Source organism: Daucus carota, chromosome 2, assembly GCF_001625215.2.
Source record: "Daucus carota subsp. sativus chromosome 2, DH1 v3.0, whole genome shotgun sequence".
Taxonomy (NCBI): Eukaryota; Viridiplantae; Streptophyta; class Magnoliopsida; order Apiales; family Apiaceae; genus Daucus; species Daucus carota.
The window spans coordinates 41,304,343-41,322,475 of record NC_030382.2 but is presented as its reverse complement, the minus strand read 5'-3'; the positions used below and the strand labels follow the sequence as shown (position 1 = coordinate 41,322,475).

Sequence of the window (18,133 nt, the reverse complement as noted above, 5' to 3'; positions counted from 1 at the left end):
TTTATTACAGAAAGTGCTGGACTACGCGGGGAAATGGTGTCTAAAAGATATATACTCTATACTTTTTTCAGAGTTCGTTTAGTAAATTATTTTTTATTTATCGATCAAATTTACATATACTCTAATTAAATTATTTTGCGACTTTTTATATATTTATTTCCAAAGTTAATACTCTATAGTCTATACTTTATGCATAATATTAATAACTTCTCTACATGGTCTAAGAAATAAATAATTTTCTAGCTTCACTCATATTGGTCTCGGTCCACCTTCGTCTTTCTTTTAACAAAAAACATTATAAATTTATAAATAAATTTGCACTTTAGTAAAATATACTTCAGTGAGAGTATATTTCGTTCCCCACAAAGTATATTTCTTTTAATCAAAGTCCAAACTTTGTCCAACCCCATTCTGGGCTCGTCGGGGGTGGGTGGGTGTGCGACTCAAAGAAATTAAAATTCAATATAACGGAAGTACTAGCGCAATCGAGCTCTAGCTGGATCATGCAGTGAGCGGTTAAAATTCATTTTGAAGCCCAATATATTGGATTTTTTTTTAAACTTTTCCCCATATAGACTAAACATGTTATAACATTTTTATCATCTGACTAAATTAAATAGAAAAATGAGATTACAAGCCCTCGAATTATTAACATTTTATTGTCTAGGATTCTAAACTAAAAATTTTATTTGTTGGAACTTTTCTGTTTCTTGATCTGATTCTTTTTGCCAAAAAGATTCTAATGACGTTATAATCAGAAGGATTTTTAATGTTAGATCAAGTCAATTTTGAAGGTGTTACTGATATCCAAACTTAAAACTTTAAGTAGTCAATTGAATCTTGAATCATTAGCGAATTTACATGACACCAATTTTCACAAACTAAATTTAATTAGGAAAACTAAATTGATCGAATTTAGGGACCAAAATTTATGAATTTTATGTAACTATTTGGTTTTTCTTATAAAAAATGTTCAGTTTTTATGTAACCAAACCGGAAAAATAGAAATATTTTGGTCATATTTATGAGATAGTTCAGTTCAGTTCGATGTTAAAAATATGAAATTTCAATTTTTGACTATTTCGGTTCAGTTCGACCGTCTACTCCTTGATCATATATATCCTAAAATTTAAGTTAACTTTCAATCAAATTAGTGAACTACAAGCTCACTTGCATGACAGCCAAAATGCGTTTGATTGTTGATGGAGGTCCATTAAATTTGATGCCGCATCAAATATAATTAATTTCACTTAAAAAGATATGCAATTTTTTGAATATTCGTTCACTAGAATCGATTTATATTAGATATGTTATTATATTTAATTTTTTTTAAAAAGTTAATTATTCGAAAAAAGTATTCTCCGGATACAATCAATCAATATCGAAAAAAAGTTAAAAAAAAAAAATTTCAATCATCTATAAACATTCATTTGTTTGTATCAGTACAAAATTATGTATAAAATAATAAAAAGTTATTTTATAAAATTGAAATTTAACTGATATATTCACTGAAAAAGATTCAAAGTTCGGTGATGAATTGTTGTTAAACTAAATGACACATTACCCGCCACGTTATTTATTAAAAGAAAATTTTATCACGATTTTTCATATATTTACAAATAAATCTTATATATCAGTACTTATATATTCGAGTTATATTTAGATAAACCTAATAACATATAGATTTCATGTCCAAAGTCAAAATATTATTATATATACAATAGTGGAGTATTAATTTTACAATAACATTAATATTTCTTTCATATGATAAGAAAAACACATATTAACACAATATTGTTTCTATAAATTCATAATTTCTAATAAAATTAGGAGTAATATTAAAAATTATATTTGTTTATTTATATTTAATTTGAACATTTGAATCTTAAAGCTGTATATATAGATTTTATACTCCATTATAGCAATAAAAGAATTTAAAACAAATGGAAAGAATATGATATCTGCAAAGTACGGGACTCGTATCTCTTGCAAAATCCAGTATCTCAGCAGAAAATCTTACTAGTAACTCACAAAAAAGTACACTTTGAAATATCATATACATCAATCCTGTAACATCAAATCAAATGGAATCCATAATCCAACGGTTAATACACAATAACCCCCACTAAACCCCCATACACTCCACCACAACCTACCATACCCCCAACAAACACTAATAAATATTAGAAATGCTACTTACTGTTATTTTCTCTCTCTCACTCTCACTTCGTTGTTTTCCAAGCTCATCTCTCTCTCTCCCTCTCTCTCTCATATCAAAACCCTAGACTTTCCGATCTACATCAATGATCGACATTGAAGCTGAGTCAACTCGCGATTCGGATCCCAACTTGGTTCAATTGAAGTTTAATTGAGTTTGCTCTAGGGTTTTAGGAGTGCAAATTGGGGTTTTTTTGTTGTTTTTAAAGGAAGAATGTATAAGAACCAGCTACAAGAGCTGGCGCAACGGAGCTGTTTTAATCTGCCGGCGTACACGTGTATTCGAGAAGGTCCTGATCACGCGCCGCGGTTCAAAGCGACGGTTAATTTCAACGGGGAGACGTATGAGTGCCCTAATTATTGTACTACGTTGAGACAGGCGGAGCATTCGGCCGCTGAAGTTGCGTTGAATGCGCTTGCGAATCGCGGGCCGTCGAACTCGCTTGCGGCCAGGATTCTGGTGAGCTCAATTTCGAAACTAGGGTTTTGTGTTTTGGAGATTATGTTGTGTTTATGTGTGGAATGTTGTGTTTTTGCTATGAATTTGGTGATTTTGTTTTGGGTGTTTGTTAATTAATGTTTGTAGCGATGAAATGTGTTGGATGTTGTTTTTGTTTTGGACTATTTGGGTTTAGATAGTACTAATGTTTGTGATGTGTTTATGTGGATTTGTATGGTGATATTTTGAGTTTTTTTGGGTGTTTGAATGTGTTGTCAGTGTGATTAGGAAAGAGTTGATAAGGAGTATGGTCTATGGACAAGGTTGGGATTGCAGTAAGAGGATAATATAGTTGCGTAGATTCTGGTCCCTCTGGGTCATAGAAATCTATATTAGTTCTAACTATACAATGTTATTTTAGATACTGACGAAGTCAGGGTTTGATTATTTGACTTATCTGGGAATTATAGTTGACTCATTGCATTCCTTTTGTTTTTTGCATGGTTTACAAGTAGAGTTGATTTTCTTTTAATAGAAATGTGGAATAGCACTTATCTGGTAACCCACATTGTAGCATGACATGATATCTAATGACGTGAATGACTTGTTTGTGTTGTTAGCCAATTATCCTGTGATTATTGTACACTCATTTTACCCTTATACTTCTTGCCTTTTCTCTTTGATGTTTCTAGAGGTTTCAATGTGGTTGGGGTATATTTTGTTTGTTTACCTTCAATACATCTAGTCATCTATGGTGATGAACATCCCGTTGTTGACTAATGAAATTTTAACATGTGAAGCACCTTTTAGTCTGATAATTAGTAATTATTACGTCACTTGTATTGAAAGGTAAAAGGTTTTCTCATCCCTCTAAAAGAGTTTATTGTTTAGAGTCACTGTTTCATAACTTGTTTTTTCGAGATAGTTGCTTGGCCCGAGAGATAAGAGGTAGATAGATAAAAGCCTTACAGCTATCTATTTTGCATATTTGTTGTGGTAGGGGGTAGTTAAGCTGGTCTCTGCCACTTTAGTAATATACTAATATATATATATATATATATATATATATGTATGTATGTATGTATTGCTAGCAATTTTTTTTAGTTACTAGTTAGAAGATTGTGGCAACTCTCGTTTGAATAAGATTTCCTTTTCGTTCTAATAATGTTACACATAAGTTTGTTACCAAATCTGATTCACTAAGTTTCGTCATGTACCTCTTTCTAGGAGTCCATTTCCCAACTATTGTTTGCACATTATTCTTTCAGAACATGTAATATTTTTGTTGTCAGCTAAACTGTTATTTTCCTTAAATACTTGTGCTGGAATAATAATGTTATTGTTTCCTAACTAGGCCTTGTTTTCTATTTTCAGTTCATAGACCAGATTTACATGCCCTTGTATGTAGATAAATCCCTTTTTCAAAATGTGTGATTACTTCTTAGTTAGTAATTCTGAGTTGAAAAGACATTCAAAAGTAGTTCAACAAAGGTCAATATAATGCAACTTTCCTGGTATAATGATTAGTTGATGAATGTTTATCTAGAAATATATAAGAGATGTGATTCATAATCTGCAAAACAAATGAAGTGTCCCAGATGCATTTCGTCTGCAATCATCTATATTCCCCTAATGCCAGTCTTGTATTCATTATTTTATGTTTTCTCGACAAAGTAAATGTAATAAGTAATTTTAAACCTTTGTTAATATAGCATTCTGCCATAGCCTCTGTAATTGTTAGTTTATGTTTATGTATAAAAATCAATTCAATTTTGCAACACACAGGATGAAACTGGGGTCTACAAAAATCTTTTGCAAGAAGTTTCACAGAGAGTAGGAGCATCATTGCCGACATACAAAACCTCGAGGTCTGGTCTAGGACATTTGCCTATATTTACATGCACGGTAGAGCTGGCTGGTGTAACATTTACTGGTGAACCAGCTAAGAACAAGAAGCAGGCTGAAAAAAATGCAGCCATGGCAGCCTGGTCAGCTCTAAAACAATGTAAGTTCTCTGAATATGTAAACTTGTTATTTTTTGGGGGTATTCTTGATAGTATAAATTAGGAATTGATGCTAGATTCTAGATTGCCAAGCTGGAATCCACAAACTTGTGCCAATAAGATTCATCATGGCCTATGACATAGCTCTTCATGTGAAGAATTGTTTCAAATGGAAATATTTGGTATACTAGTAATCAAATTCTAGACACATTTCCACTTTTAAATGCATATGACATGACACATAAATAAAATGTACTGGTAATCGAAATTCTAGATACTTTTAATCTTTTGGATGGTTTTAAGAAACAATCTTCGTCATCCTACTGATCCACTTGCTAATAGTATCTGAAGATTTTTTTTTCATTGTCCTTTTCCCATTGCATTGCTTTGTCTTATCCCTACTTTTCTCTTTCTAACTAGACATTCACAGTATTATTCCTGAATTATTTTTTACTTCTCTTCTGAACTATGGTTCATTTTGTTTTTTTCATTGAGTGAGAAATATTTCCACCTCATTTACCCAATATCAGGATTCCATTAATGGAAATGAGTGCCATAGTAAAAATTTTGGGGAAATTTGCAAAAATACTCATAATTTCAAACTTATTTTCAAAACTAAAGTCGAAGTTGCAAATGAGGTTTCAATGCTGGTTGAAAACAATTGATTTTCAGGTTACTAGAGTTGCAAACGAGGTTGCATATATGGTTGCGCCGCATTTTTGAAAAAAAGTTTACAACTTGGGTATTTTTGAAAGAAACCCTAAATATTATTATTGTTATTACGAAGTAGAATTGGATAAGGTTTCTAACTGATTTCAAAGCCTAGCACTGAGTAATCCAGGTAGAGGCACAGAGGACACTCCCCCCCCCCCCCCAAAAAAAAAATCCCACCAAACAATTTTTTTGTTTTGTAATCAATGAAACATTTATAAGAATATATTGGTTCCCTGACAAAGATATCAAGTGACTAGGTCAGTTCCCAAAATATCCCCTCCCCTCACAAAATAAACTGGGTCAAGTAAAGGTTTTTTCCCAGAAAAACAAATATTTTTCTTTTACCAGAGTCGCTTGTTTTCAGTTTCATCTCGCCAAATGTCACCATCTAGTTTGTCCCATACTTGAAAGACCACTGCACTGGGTCGAAAAAAACAGAAATATTGGGTTCACTTAAAAGATGTTTTGATTCAGATTTGCTGAATATATTCCTGCACTGTACTCTGAAATGTAATAATTTTGCAACTTTTACATTTTTACTATGTGTGTTGTTAGTTAGAAGTGAATATATGGCTACTCACTGGGACAATATTTTACTACGTCACATCTGGAGCTTACATTTTGTCTTTGGTTGTGCAGTAGCCCAGCAGTCGGAGAATTCATCACAAAAGGTCAACATTGATGAGCAAGAGCATGTCACTGTTGCACGAGCACTTCAGAAATATCGTATTAGGGCGAAGATGTCTAATACACCCTTCCCAATTAGATATCCCATGCCAAAACCAAGACCAGCAAGTACACAGCAATCTCCAGCTACGACATCAAAAATCCTTCCTTTAATATGTGCAAAGCCCACTCCTTGGAACAGAACTATTGGAACAACAACAAACAACGCTTCGACATGTCCCAAGACAAGCTCTCAGAGTAGATATATCAACCCGTCCAGAAATGACCTACTGGGGGGATCATCTTTACCTGTTAAACCCCCAGCTACTTCTGTAAATGAGTGGCCAACAGATAGCTCTAGGTTCCTGCCTCAGAAATTTCCTGCAGCTGGAGCAGCTCCCTACATACCCTTAAGGCATTTTAGGCCTCACCATGGAATGGCACCACCAGTAACTATAAGACATGCAATCCCAGCATACTCTGCACCACCATTCCCTCCTATTCAACCAGTTAATGCGATGAGAACTCCACACATGGGTATGGCACCTCCTGTGTCTATTAGACAGGTTGTGCCAGCTTTTGCTGCTCCAGTTCGTACAGAGGATTCACCAGCTTTTAGGGCTCCGCTCACCCAAGTAACAGCTTGTGCAGAGGATTTAGCAGCTTTTAAGGCCCCAGTATCCACACCATCAGCTCGAGTGGAGGATTCTTTGCCAGCTTCCAAAGTAACTATGCCTCCGATCACTCCACCAGGTCAGGAGGAGACTGCACCAGCTTTCAAGTCTCATGCTGCTCCAGCACATATCCATTTGGAGAATCCATCAACTGCAAAGGTTCCTTGCCATCCGGTTTCCGTCGGGGCTGAGAATGAGTCAAATTTGGAGTTTTCTATCAAGACATCAACATTTCATGCTGAGACTCAGCAAACGTCTGAACTTTCCGTCCGCCCACCCCTTGTCTCACATATGACAGCAGAGACAGATAAAGAAGTTGAGAGCAAGTTGCCAGAGTCTCTGATGGTTGAGGAGTTAAATGAGCTGAAGGTCTAATGCCGGAGTTGGGGAAGAAGGTAATAGATTGCAAGTACCTTTAATCAGGATTTGTAGTTTATTCTTTAAGGAGGTTAATTTAGGTTTTGGTTTCTTGTTGAGTTTCTTTAGGATGAGCTAGATGGCTTGGTATAATATAGTAGGCTTGAGCTGTCTTCAATTCAGGAGCATGTTGTAGCACCTTTAGATCATGGAAAGTGCTCATCCACTTGTGCACGGCATATTTAATTGGCAGAAAGAGAACGAAGAGTGGAATCTTGAAACAATATATGAAAAGATCTAGGGAGGGGATCAACGATAAAAATTACTTTAATGCTATGATTTGTTTGTTGCGGCGTCGGCACCGGCAGTGAAATGACCCAGTAGACTTTGCTGAAGTTACAGTTCCGCTAAGTAATGAGTTTTGGTCCAAAGTCTAGTTTCGGTTGTAAAATTATATATTACTTTTATGCATCTGCTTGTACATTTGGTTGATTCTAGTGGCAATTTATTGTCGCTTTTAAGCTTGTCTTGGTGATGCTTATCCAATATCCAGTCATTTTTAAAATGTGTGTTTGGCCTACGCACCTACAATTTTCAGTGATTTATTTTTATTTTTGAAATTTGATTTTAGCAGAGGATTACTTTAAAGGATAACCACTTAAAAGATAATTTATAATAATATATATTATATTCATAATTTTTATACCCAATAAATTGTAAATATCAAAAAATTTATTCACACACGTGAAATAAAGTTACTTCTTATTTATAATTAATTTCTTATCTATAAGTATTACTCTTTTTAAGTTTTGGATGATTTCTTATTTATTTATAAGTATTCATCCAGAGTAAGGGGTGTTTGGTTAGGGGTATTTAAGGATAGAAAAAAGTAATATTGATTAAGTGTTTGTTTTGCAAAAATCATCATTTTTTTTCCTTTTTTAGTGATGGGTTTACCCAATAATACTCCTAACTCATTCCCCATCCCCAACTAGATATTTGGTTTTCATTTGAGTTATAATTCATATTTTAAACAATTAAAATAAAAGATTATCATATAAAGTATTTTTAAGAATTAAAAATAATTTTTAAGTTAGTTTTTTAAATTAAATATAATTGTGCCATAATTCACATGTTAATTTATTTAAAAAAATTAATAGTATGGTTAAATAAACTATATTATTTTATTAGAATGTAAATAAATTATCTTGTTATAAATATGAATACATTTGTCTCTTTTGAAATTATACAATATTAAAAAAATCGAATATAAAATTAATCACACAAATTTTCATTCTGTTTGTGCAACAAAATCAAACATGTAAAACAATTCAGGATCATTCATTTCCTTTCTTGCGTTTTCCTTTCTTAATTGCATTCCGTTCCCCGAAGCAAACTAAACGACCCTTGAGTATATTGCGCGTCTATCTCGAGGATGGGACACTTCTCTGTTCTAAATATTTCCGATTCATTTGAAAATTGTGATTAATTTTTAATTTTTTTTGTATAATTTTAAGAATTGGATACAAACGTGTTTTAAAGATCTCCGCTTCACTAATTTTTTTTTATTAATCTTTTAGAAAATATTCTATCATTTTATTGATTACATTCCGATTTAAAAGTTGAACTATTTTTTGGAAATATCGTACCCGTGTGAAATCAAAATTTGAATCAAATTTTTAGTTAAAAGTTAGTATTTTATATCCTACCCCCTAGCCCATGAATATCTTTTATACATCTCTACCATTACATATATATTGCTGCTGCTGAACACATCACATATGTAATATAATAAAATTATAATATACAAAAGTAATATGTAATATAAAAGTTTGTAATATAAAAGTGTCATTTTTTTGAAGATATGATTATATTTTTTATTTTTGACATGCCAACTCTGTTTTTAGCTAATGATTTTTCATAGTTGGAGATGTTCCAAGAGCACCCATGTATACTTTAAGTAAAATAATTTTTTTATTATATATACAAATATTAATATTTTAAACCAGAAAACTATTAATTCATTAAATAATTAATACTTTCAGAAAAAATCACATAAAGATTTCATATACATATTCCTGCTTATAATTTACTTTCCAAATCTGAACAGAATTTTATTCAATGATTCACTTGCCATGCATAGAGATCTTGTAATAGGCAATCAAACAAATCAACACGAAACTACTATATATATACACATTAATTTGGTTGTAAGAAGACGGATTGCCATACCACAGCGAGAATTAAACCATTGAAATCCAAGGTATCTTTGTCTCTGCTTCAATCTTATGTTTAGTTTTTGCATGATTATCATTGTATTTGTTATTGTTCTGCAGTATGCTCGACTCTGTATATGCATGCATAAGTAGTTGTAGTCCCATATAAACTAATAAGTAACTTTTGTTGATTTAAGTCGTAAATTGTTGAATGTGCAGATGGGTAGAGCCAAAGCAAAGATGGAACTCATAAAAAAGGACAAGGTTCTAAACAATACTTTTCGAGATAGGAGTGCCACTCTCAAGAGGAAAGTTGAAGAGCTGGCAACTTTGTGTGGTGTCAAGGTTGTGGTCATCATCTACGGGCCTAAGCAAGGCACATCATCGCCCATTGTGCCTGAGGTTTGGCCTCAAGACCGGGATCAAGTGGTGGAATTGATTGACAAATACAGAGGCCAGTCGGCTGAGGATCGTGCCAATAGAACAACTCTTGTGTCGGACTTGTTTAAAGAGAGGAACAAAAAGGCTGAGAAAGATCTCAAGGAAGCACGGAAGAAAAGGATTCAGGCTAAGTATCCTACTGCATTGGATCCCGTGTTTGATGGATTCAGGGAAGATGAGATTAGGAATAGTGTTGTTTTTCTGCAGAGTAAAATTGACAATGCCAAGGCCAAATTAGAGCAAATGAAGGCTAATAATAGTATCCGTCGTGCTTGTCATGTGCAGCAGCAAGGCGTGATGTTGAGTAAGAAGAGGAGCTTGGACTTGGATGCAGGAAATCAAGCTAATAAGTATATGAAAAGGCATCCACACGAGGCAATTGCAGAGCCAATGCGCGTGCCAGTAGCTCCAATGCCATTACAAATTCAGCACCAGAGGTTTCCGGTTCCTGATTATGACCAGAACCGGGTGATGCTCAGGTTTGTTGATGGATATGTTGGTGGCGCGTCCAACATGATGCATAATGCTCCTCTGCGCCAAGTTGTTTATGGTTATCCGAGGATGGAAGGGACTCTGGACAGTATAAACTATGCTAACAATTTGGCAATGGTGCCTCAGAATTACTATGGTGAGGGCATACAGCCAATTGCACAGCAAGTACTGGAATATCATCCAATGCCACAAGAGTCTAGTTCTCATCAAATGGCTGCAGCTTCTCATCAGTACTATCAAGATGGTAAATGGCAATGGTAGATAGTTTGAGTTGGTTTCTCTCATGGAGTTAAGTTACTTATTGATATAAATAAGAAGTTCCTTGACTTTAAATTGAACATATATAACTGTGGACATGTATTCTGCTGCATTGGGATTTCATGAGTTACTCTTATGGTTTGTTTAAAGTTTTCCAAGGTATTTTAATTTATTTTATATGATTGTGCAGAGTTTTTCTTGCTTTTTGTGACATAAGCCGCATGAAGTTCTCAATACATATATCTTTTTTTAAGTTTGTGAGATGCTGGTGGTGAGCTGCCAAAGGTGCACATGAACTTTACATGGAAGAGTAAATTTTTCTGTGAAGATTTCAATGGTTAAAATATATTGTATTATCAAATAATATTAGATTGAATTTGATTTCATTTCAAAATTTAAATTTCATATGATTTGAGATGTCATTTCAAATTCTTTATTTTTGCATAAATCATTAAATTTCACTAAACACTCATGATTTTAATAGAATTTTATTAAATATGGTTGATTATGATTAAACTATAAAATTTAATTGAATCTTACAGGGTGTATTCGATTGGGATTTTAATGGATTGTTTTTAGTCTATGAATTTTAATGGATTGTATGTGATTTTGATTTTGTGCGGATTCTTGATAAAATATCGCAGAGTTGATAGGATTTAAGACAATGCTTCAATATTTATGGATTTTGGTGGGATTTCAAAAAACTTAAAGGACACCGAAAAATGTCACAAAATCCATCATTTTATGAAATCCAAAAAAAAGCCATTAGCTTTGATGGATTTTAAACAATCCCAATTGAATACCATGAAATTTTAAACAATCCTAATTGAATACTACCAGATTTTGTAGCATAATTTAAAATCTCAATTGAATACCTGAAGATTTCAAAGAACTTCAAACAATCTCAATCGAATACCTCGGATTTAATGAATGAAAAAAAAATGTTTTAAAATCTCAATCCAATATACCCCTATTAGTATCAAAAATGAATATGCGACCATTTTTGGAAAATTTATAATTTACTTTCATCACAATTACGAGGGTGTATTCGATTGGGATTTTAATGGGTTGTTTTTAGTCTATGGATTTTAATGGATTGTATAGGATTTTGATTTTGTGCGGATTCTTGATAAAATGTCGCAGAGTTGATAGTATTTAGGTACAATGCTTCAAAATCTCATTAATTTTGATGGGATTTCAAAAAACTTAAAATACACTGAAGAATGCCACAAAATCCATCATTTTATGAAATAAAAAAAAATCCACCAGCATTTGAATACCATCAGATTTTAATGAATTTTAAACAATCCCAATTGAATACCATCAGATTTTAAAGTATAATTTAAAATCCCAATTGAATACCACCAGATTTTGTAACATAATTTAAAATCTCAATCGAATACCTCAAGATTTTAATGGATTTTAAACAATCCCAATCGAATACCCTCAGATTTCATAAATACAAAAAAATGCTTTAAAATCCCAATTCAATACACCCCTCTTAGAATAATGAGGTAAACAAAAAATCTTATTAGCGATTCCTTTATTTCGGATTTCAAAATATCTTTTTTAGTTATTAAAGATGCATTATAAACATATATATAAACACATCCAATTTTATAATACATGCATCGTCAAATATATAAACATGCACTTGCTCAAATGAGAATTTTCTTAAAATGAGAACCGTGAAAACTTTTTTAATTTGTCAAAATCTCATTAATTTGAAGGGCCCCGCCAGGGGCACCTTCACAAAAAAATGTATATCATTAAGGTCTCCACCTAGCTAGCCGGGAAAAAAAAAAAATCACTGATGACGTGGCAGTGATTTTTTTTTTGATTTTTTTTTTTTTGACTAGCTAGGGAGAGACTAGTTTTATATACATTTTTTATATTGGGTACCCACTAGTTTGATGTTTAGATTAGTCAAAATATGATAAATTAAGGAAGTTCTCACGGTTCTTATTTTAAGTTCTCACTGGAGTAACCCTCTATATAAACATATATTATTTAAATACGATTAATAACTTATTACATAATTACATAATTTATAAATATATATCTGTTTTGTGGTATTTATTCTTTTTACTAGAACTCTAATTTGTACAGACAATCGAGCATGGCAGTTGCATAGAGAGTTATTGCAAGGGTTTATCATATCTTTTTTGATAATTTACTCCAGCGGAGGTGAGCAGCCTGAGCTCGTAAGTATGTATTTTCTATTCCTTGATGCAACCTAATTTTGGTCTTCAAACAATTAGTTTGTGCATCTTCATATCTGGTGTGCGGCTGTGCGCTCCTCAAGTCGTTGCATTCCAACTGTTTGTTAAAGTGTCCCAACCGAACAGAAGAAGCAATTCGTGTTAATATTTACCCAGATAGAGAACTTGTGGGATCATTTGATCTATGCATTTTTACATGATAATCTCTTCATATATGTTAATCATGAAAAGGGAAACCAGTTGATTTTGAGTTTGCATGATGGTTTATATGAATATCGATTTTTTTTCTTTTTCTTGCAGTCAATTTTCTAGTGACTGTTTTCTGGAACAATGGAAGTAGAAGAAAGAAAATCAATGTCAGAATTGGACAAAATTTATCAGATATTCTCAGATTTTATGACAAGGTAAGTTTACAGGTAGCTTTTTTGAATTCCTTTTTTTCTTTTCTTATTGGATTGACTACGTGATATATAACCTGTTACTACATTATAGCTTAGTCGTAGTGTAATGTTTGGATAAAGTGACTGTTTTCTTCGGAGATATAAGGATATTTTATGCAGTTTGGTGAGCTCTATATTAAAGTATCCTCTTAATGAGCATAATAAACAACACAATTGTGTTAACTGAATAACTGATTGATTGTGTAATATTTCATTATGTGTTAAATCCTTAGATCTGCCGAGAATTCGGGGAAACATGATAAATTTCTAAATTAACCACCCAATATGTGTCAATTTCTGTAATTTGAATCTGATCAGATTGATTGTGTTATATACTTATATCTCATTATGTAGGAGTTTACAATCCAACTTGGATAACAGTCTATGGAACATAATAGCTATTTGGATTCGTAATAGCTAAACAACCCTATAATGTATAAGTTTTATAATCATCCTCATAAATAATTACTCTGCTGTAAAGAAAATATCTAATCAATTGCACATTATTAAGATATTATCCATATTACTTGAATAATTTCAAGCATTAAAAATTTCACAATTTTCCCTGTTCGGCTGTTCCTCATCAGCAAGTTCCAGCAGGACGGCTACAGTGTTTGCAGAAAACGGGATCTATACATACTAACTTTGTTATTATTAGGGTTGGCTCTTTGGGTTTACACAACTTTTTTCTCATTCTAATGACTTGCACCACGCGCAAAGTTATAAGCTCCTATATCTTTTGATTAAAAGATAATGTGTTTTATCGTCTAATATCAGTCCACTTGTGTTAGGATCACAAAGTTTGAGGAGCTATTGGACGTGGGATGTAGGCTTCTTGTTGGCTTTCAGCAAGCACTCGGTTCTTTTTCTGATTTATTCATTTTCTTACTAACTGATTACAAGCAGTCAAATGAGATTTATTGTTAGTAATATTGTTTCTTATGATCTATACTATTACAGTCTTTCTTCGAAAACCTTCAATTGCTAAATCATCTAATTTGGTTGAGTCCATCATCAAAGCCAATGCTACCAGGAGGGTTTCATCTTATGTAGAAGCTGGATGTGTTAACACTCACAACAGAGTACAAAATATGAATAAGTGTAAGCATGTCTGCACTTGCGCTATATGAGTTTATTATAACATGGTTCATACGGACATATTACTTATTATAGAGAGAAGACACAAGTTATTATAGATAAAAGAAGCATTACAATGAAGATGTACATTTTAAATACAACTTACGTCTGCTGTCCTCCACATATGACATACCTATTCTGGGTATAATTTCATTATTTCTGGCCTTCTATATTTTCTGTACAAAAATCTCTTTATTAGCAATTTTTTTACATATATCTAATTGGTTTATTGCTGAAAGTTCCTATAAAGTCTTAGTTTGGAAAATTTACGTGCAACTTAAGCAGATTTTAGCTCAAAAATCTACCTGAATTCTTATTAAGAGTTGAGGGGAACTGCATACACTTTGTAAAAATGATTGATGGTTTGGTAAAATGTCGAGCTAAAGTTTTCTATTGTTTTGGATCATTTTCTTGCCAGATGTTTCTCCTTTTAGTATTGTCTCTTGGTTTCCTTAGCGGATGTTTACATTAGTTACTCTTCTGCAGAATCTGTTTTTTGTTTTTTACTCTTATTGAGATTTGCACTTCCTTTTATGATCTGGGATCTGCATACCAGTGCATACTTGCCAAGTTGGACTCCTAAAACATTTAAAAGAAGGTAAAAATTTTCTCTTTACTATAGTTTTTAATATATCTGAAACTGTTTGTATGCCTTTTGTGCCTTTTAATTGTTATTTCATTAAGTGCTTTGATATGCTAAAAGCTTCTGTCGACTCCAATAATGTTCTTTATATTCACTCATTTAGTTTTTACTTTTAAAAGTAAATAGAATTTATAAGAGTACAAAAGAAAGTGAGGATATAAAGAGTTTGTCTTTATGAATATATTTATTTACTATTAGTTAGAAGTGGGAGTGGAGCTCTTAAAAGTGAGGGGAGAGATGAGTTTCCTAGTGGCTGTTTGGCTTCATAACTAAAAAACTATTTCTGTTATTAAAAACAGAAAAGCAGTTTTCAGAAAATTAAATATGTGTAACCATCAAAAAGTTTTTAAAAGAGAAAACATGAAAATTTTGTTTCTCAAAACAAAAAACAATGCCAAACCACTCTAGTGGTTTTTGTTTTTTACTCTTATTGAGATTTGCTCTTCCTTTTATGATCTGGGATCTGCATACCAGTGCATACTTGCCAAGTTGGACTCCTAAAACATTTAAAAGAAGGTAAAAATTTTCTCTTTACTATAGTTTTTAATATATCTGAAACTGTTTGTATGCCTTTTGTGCCTTTTAATTGTTATTTCATTAAGTGCTTTGATATGCTAAAAGCTTCTGTCGACTCCAATAATGTTCTTTATATTCACTCATTTAGTTTTTACTTTTAAAAGTAAATAGAATTTATAAGAGTACAAAAGAAAGTGAGGATATAAAGAGTTTGTCTTTATGAATATATTTATTTACTATTAGTTAGAAGTGGGAGTGGAGCTCTTAAAAGTGAGGGGAGAGATGAGTTTCCTAGTGGCTGTTTGGCTTCATAACTAAAAAACTATTTCTGTTATTAAAAACAGAAAAGCAGTTTTCAGAAAATTAAATATGTGTAACCATCAAAAAGTTTTTAAAAGAGAAAACATGAAAATTTTGTTTCTCAAAACAAAAAACAATGCCAAACCACCCTAGTGGTTAAAAGAGCCACTAGGAGTTTATTGGAGCAACATTTTCGTTCTCTCTCCTCATATTTCAATAATATAGATTATAGAGGGTCTATTGGAGATGCTTTTAAGGCTTTATACTACATCTGGGACAGGGGTCTAGAAAGTATTCAAATCAAGAAGCTCGTGTATAAATAGGATATGTTGTTGAATATAATTATGTAGTTGGAAATTGCAACTCAAGAATTTGAAGGAGTGTTGTTAAATGTTACAACAAATTACTGCTAGTTAATTCATGTTTTTCCTTTCCCTGAAAACGAAAAAGACAGATATAATTAAGTATTTGATTTTATTCTTATATTGGGTGCATTGTGAATTTGTAATACGTAATCTGAATGTATCTGAGGTTATTGCAGCAAAAGATACGGTTAATGAACTTGAAGCCCTTGTAGAGGATATAACTGTTGAACTCTCTGCTGAAAATTTGGCACATTTACAACTTGAGGATACCACACATCTGCCAGGAACCACATCAGACGAGGTTGTTTTATCAGTTTTTTCTATGCATATTTTTGTTTGTTGAACACGCTTTTCTTAAAATAGGAAACAAGAAGGGTAACTGCCATAATACATATGAGCTGTTCCTCAAAGAAATTTAATATCATTGTAGAAGCAAGGGAATTTGGTAGGACTAGTTTCTTCAATTTTTTTCATTTCAATCTGTCTTTTCTAATGCCCCACACCGACCACAAGACACCTCTTCTGGGTTATGACCATTGGAAGTGCATAATGATTGTTTGTCTGGGTCTGCTAACTTACCAAGGAACAATTACATCAGATCATAAACTGTTTGTTCTATATTTCTTAAGATCTCAAAACTATGCCAAAAAATCGTCCTATAAATTTGTCATCATAGACAACTGAAGTGATGTGATTTCTCTTTTGTGAAAGTAATGTGCCTTAATACTATAATGTAAAGTTTTGGTTTTTTTTTTTGTTTAGGAATTAATTTTGTCATCAGAACCTCGCAAAGTTGAGATTACGGATTATGCAACTATGATGGCTGTTATATACAGCATGGTGAAGCAAGATTACTTCATGCAGGTAGCAAGCTTTCCCCTTTCTCCAGTACGCTATAACAGTAGAAGAAAAGTATTATTAACATTCCCATCTTTTGACAACCTTTAAAATGTTGGAAAGAGTGTTGACATCTTATGATAACATGTTTTCATGCGATTTTCTTGTTTCTTTGTTGCAGGAGAAAATTGTTTCTGCTCTTAATCTAAACTCTTCATTCGAAGAACTGGAGAGCTATAGCCTTATGTGGTCATTACGTCCTTACATCGATGATGAAGTTATGCATCAAGCATGGAGACTTATCCACTGAATATCATCATGCCTGCTCAAGATTTCAGTTTTTGTTTTGGTCCGGTGAGCAATAGGGCGGCATTGAAATATTACATAAACTTGGCCTCATGGTCATCAACAGGAAGCTATTGAGAAGCTGCTTACTGCTGTATATATTACTGTCATAGCAAGCGATTTGTTACCCAAGTGCGCTCCTACGCATCCAAGCACTTAAACAGAAGTATAAGAATATTATTTTAGTATGAACTTCAATAATATGTTGTGTATTATTGTTAAAATTTTAACATATACAAATTATTATCAGAGGGATAGGAAAAGATAAGAGTGTTAAAATTTTACTCCCTCCGTCCCCCTCAATTGTTTACATTGGAGGGGGACACAGGAGACCAAGACGATTTATAAAAAATAGTAAAGTTAGATGAAAAGTAAGTAAAGTGGTGGGATCTATCAATATTTAATAATAGATTTGAGATAGTGGAGGAAAGTAGTGGGTGTAATAGTAGTTTTTATTGTTAAATATGAGATAGCAGGGGAAGATAGTGGGTGTAATGATGGGAAAAATTTACTATTTATAGTAACGTAAAGAAATGAGAAGGACATCTCAAAATAGTAACTGTAAAGAAATGAGAGGGACGGAGGGAGTAACATATATAAAGTATTTTCATATGGATAGGAAAAGATAAGAAGCAAATTGCCAGGTCTAGAGGCTATAGATATAAATGGAGTAGGTAAATTTTTGTTGATCATAATAATTTTGGACATTTTTAAAAATAAGACATTGTTTCTTAAAAAAAAAAAAAAAAAAGACATTGTTGATATTCATTCAAACATTTATTATTCCAAATTTTTAAATTTTAAATCATGACATCGTTTTATGATATAAAACATTTAATTTTTAAGTGCTA

The 18,133-nt window shown here is 32.5% G+C and overlaps 2 protein-coding genes across 7 annotated transcripts; both read left to right on the top strand.

Annotated features, from left to right (window-relative positions):
- Positions 1–2,204: 2,204 nt before the first annotated feature.
- Positions 2,205–7,635, top strand: LOC108209493 (double-stranded RNA-binding protein 2). Its single transcript, XM_017380425.2, has 4 exons — positions 2,205–2,677; positions 4,442–4,661; positions 6,013–7,108; positions 7,200–7,635. Exons 1-3 carry the CDS (start codon positions 2,432–2,434, stop codon positions 7,086–7,088), a joined length of 1,542 nt encoding a protein of 513 aa, XP_017235914.1. The 5' UTR covers positions 2,205–2,431; the 3' UTR covers positions 7,089–7,108; positions 7,200–7,635.
- A 4,901-nt stretch (positions 7,636–12,536) lies between these two features.
- LOC108205672 (uncharacterized) lies at positions 12,537–17,512 on the top strand. 6 transcript variants are annotated; one of them, XM_017375678.2, is made up of 9 exons: positions 12,537–12,664; positions 13,000–13,103; positions 13,931–13,998; positions 14,100–14,240; positions 14,833–14,874; positions 15,394–15,435; positions 16,277–16,404; positions 16,863–16,964; positions 17,119–17,483. In XM_017375678.2, exons 2-9 carry the CDS (start codon positions 13,030–13,032, stop codon positions 17,245–17,247), a joined length of 726 nt encoding a protein of 241 aa, XP_017231167.1. In that variant the 5' UTR covers positions 12,537–12,664; positions 13,000–13,029; the 3' UTR covers positions 17,248–17,483. The 6 variants fall into 6 exon arrangements, with proteins under 6 accessions (XP_017231167.1, XP_017231168.1, XP_017231165.1 ...); XM_017375679.2 differs by having other exon boundaries at positions 12,547–12,685; positions 16,277–16,401; positions 17,119–17,512; XM_017375676.2 differs by having other exon boundaries at positions 12,547–12,685.
- Positions 17,513–18,133: the final 621 nt, after the last annotated feature.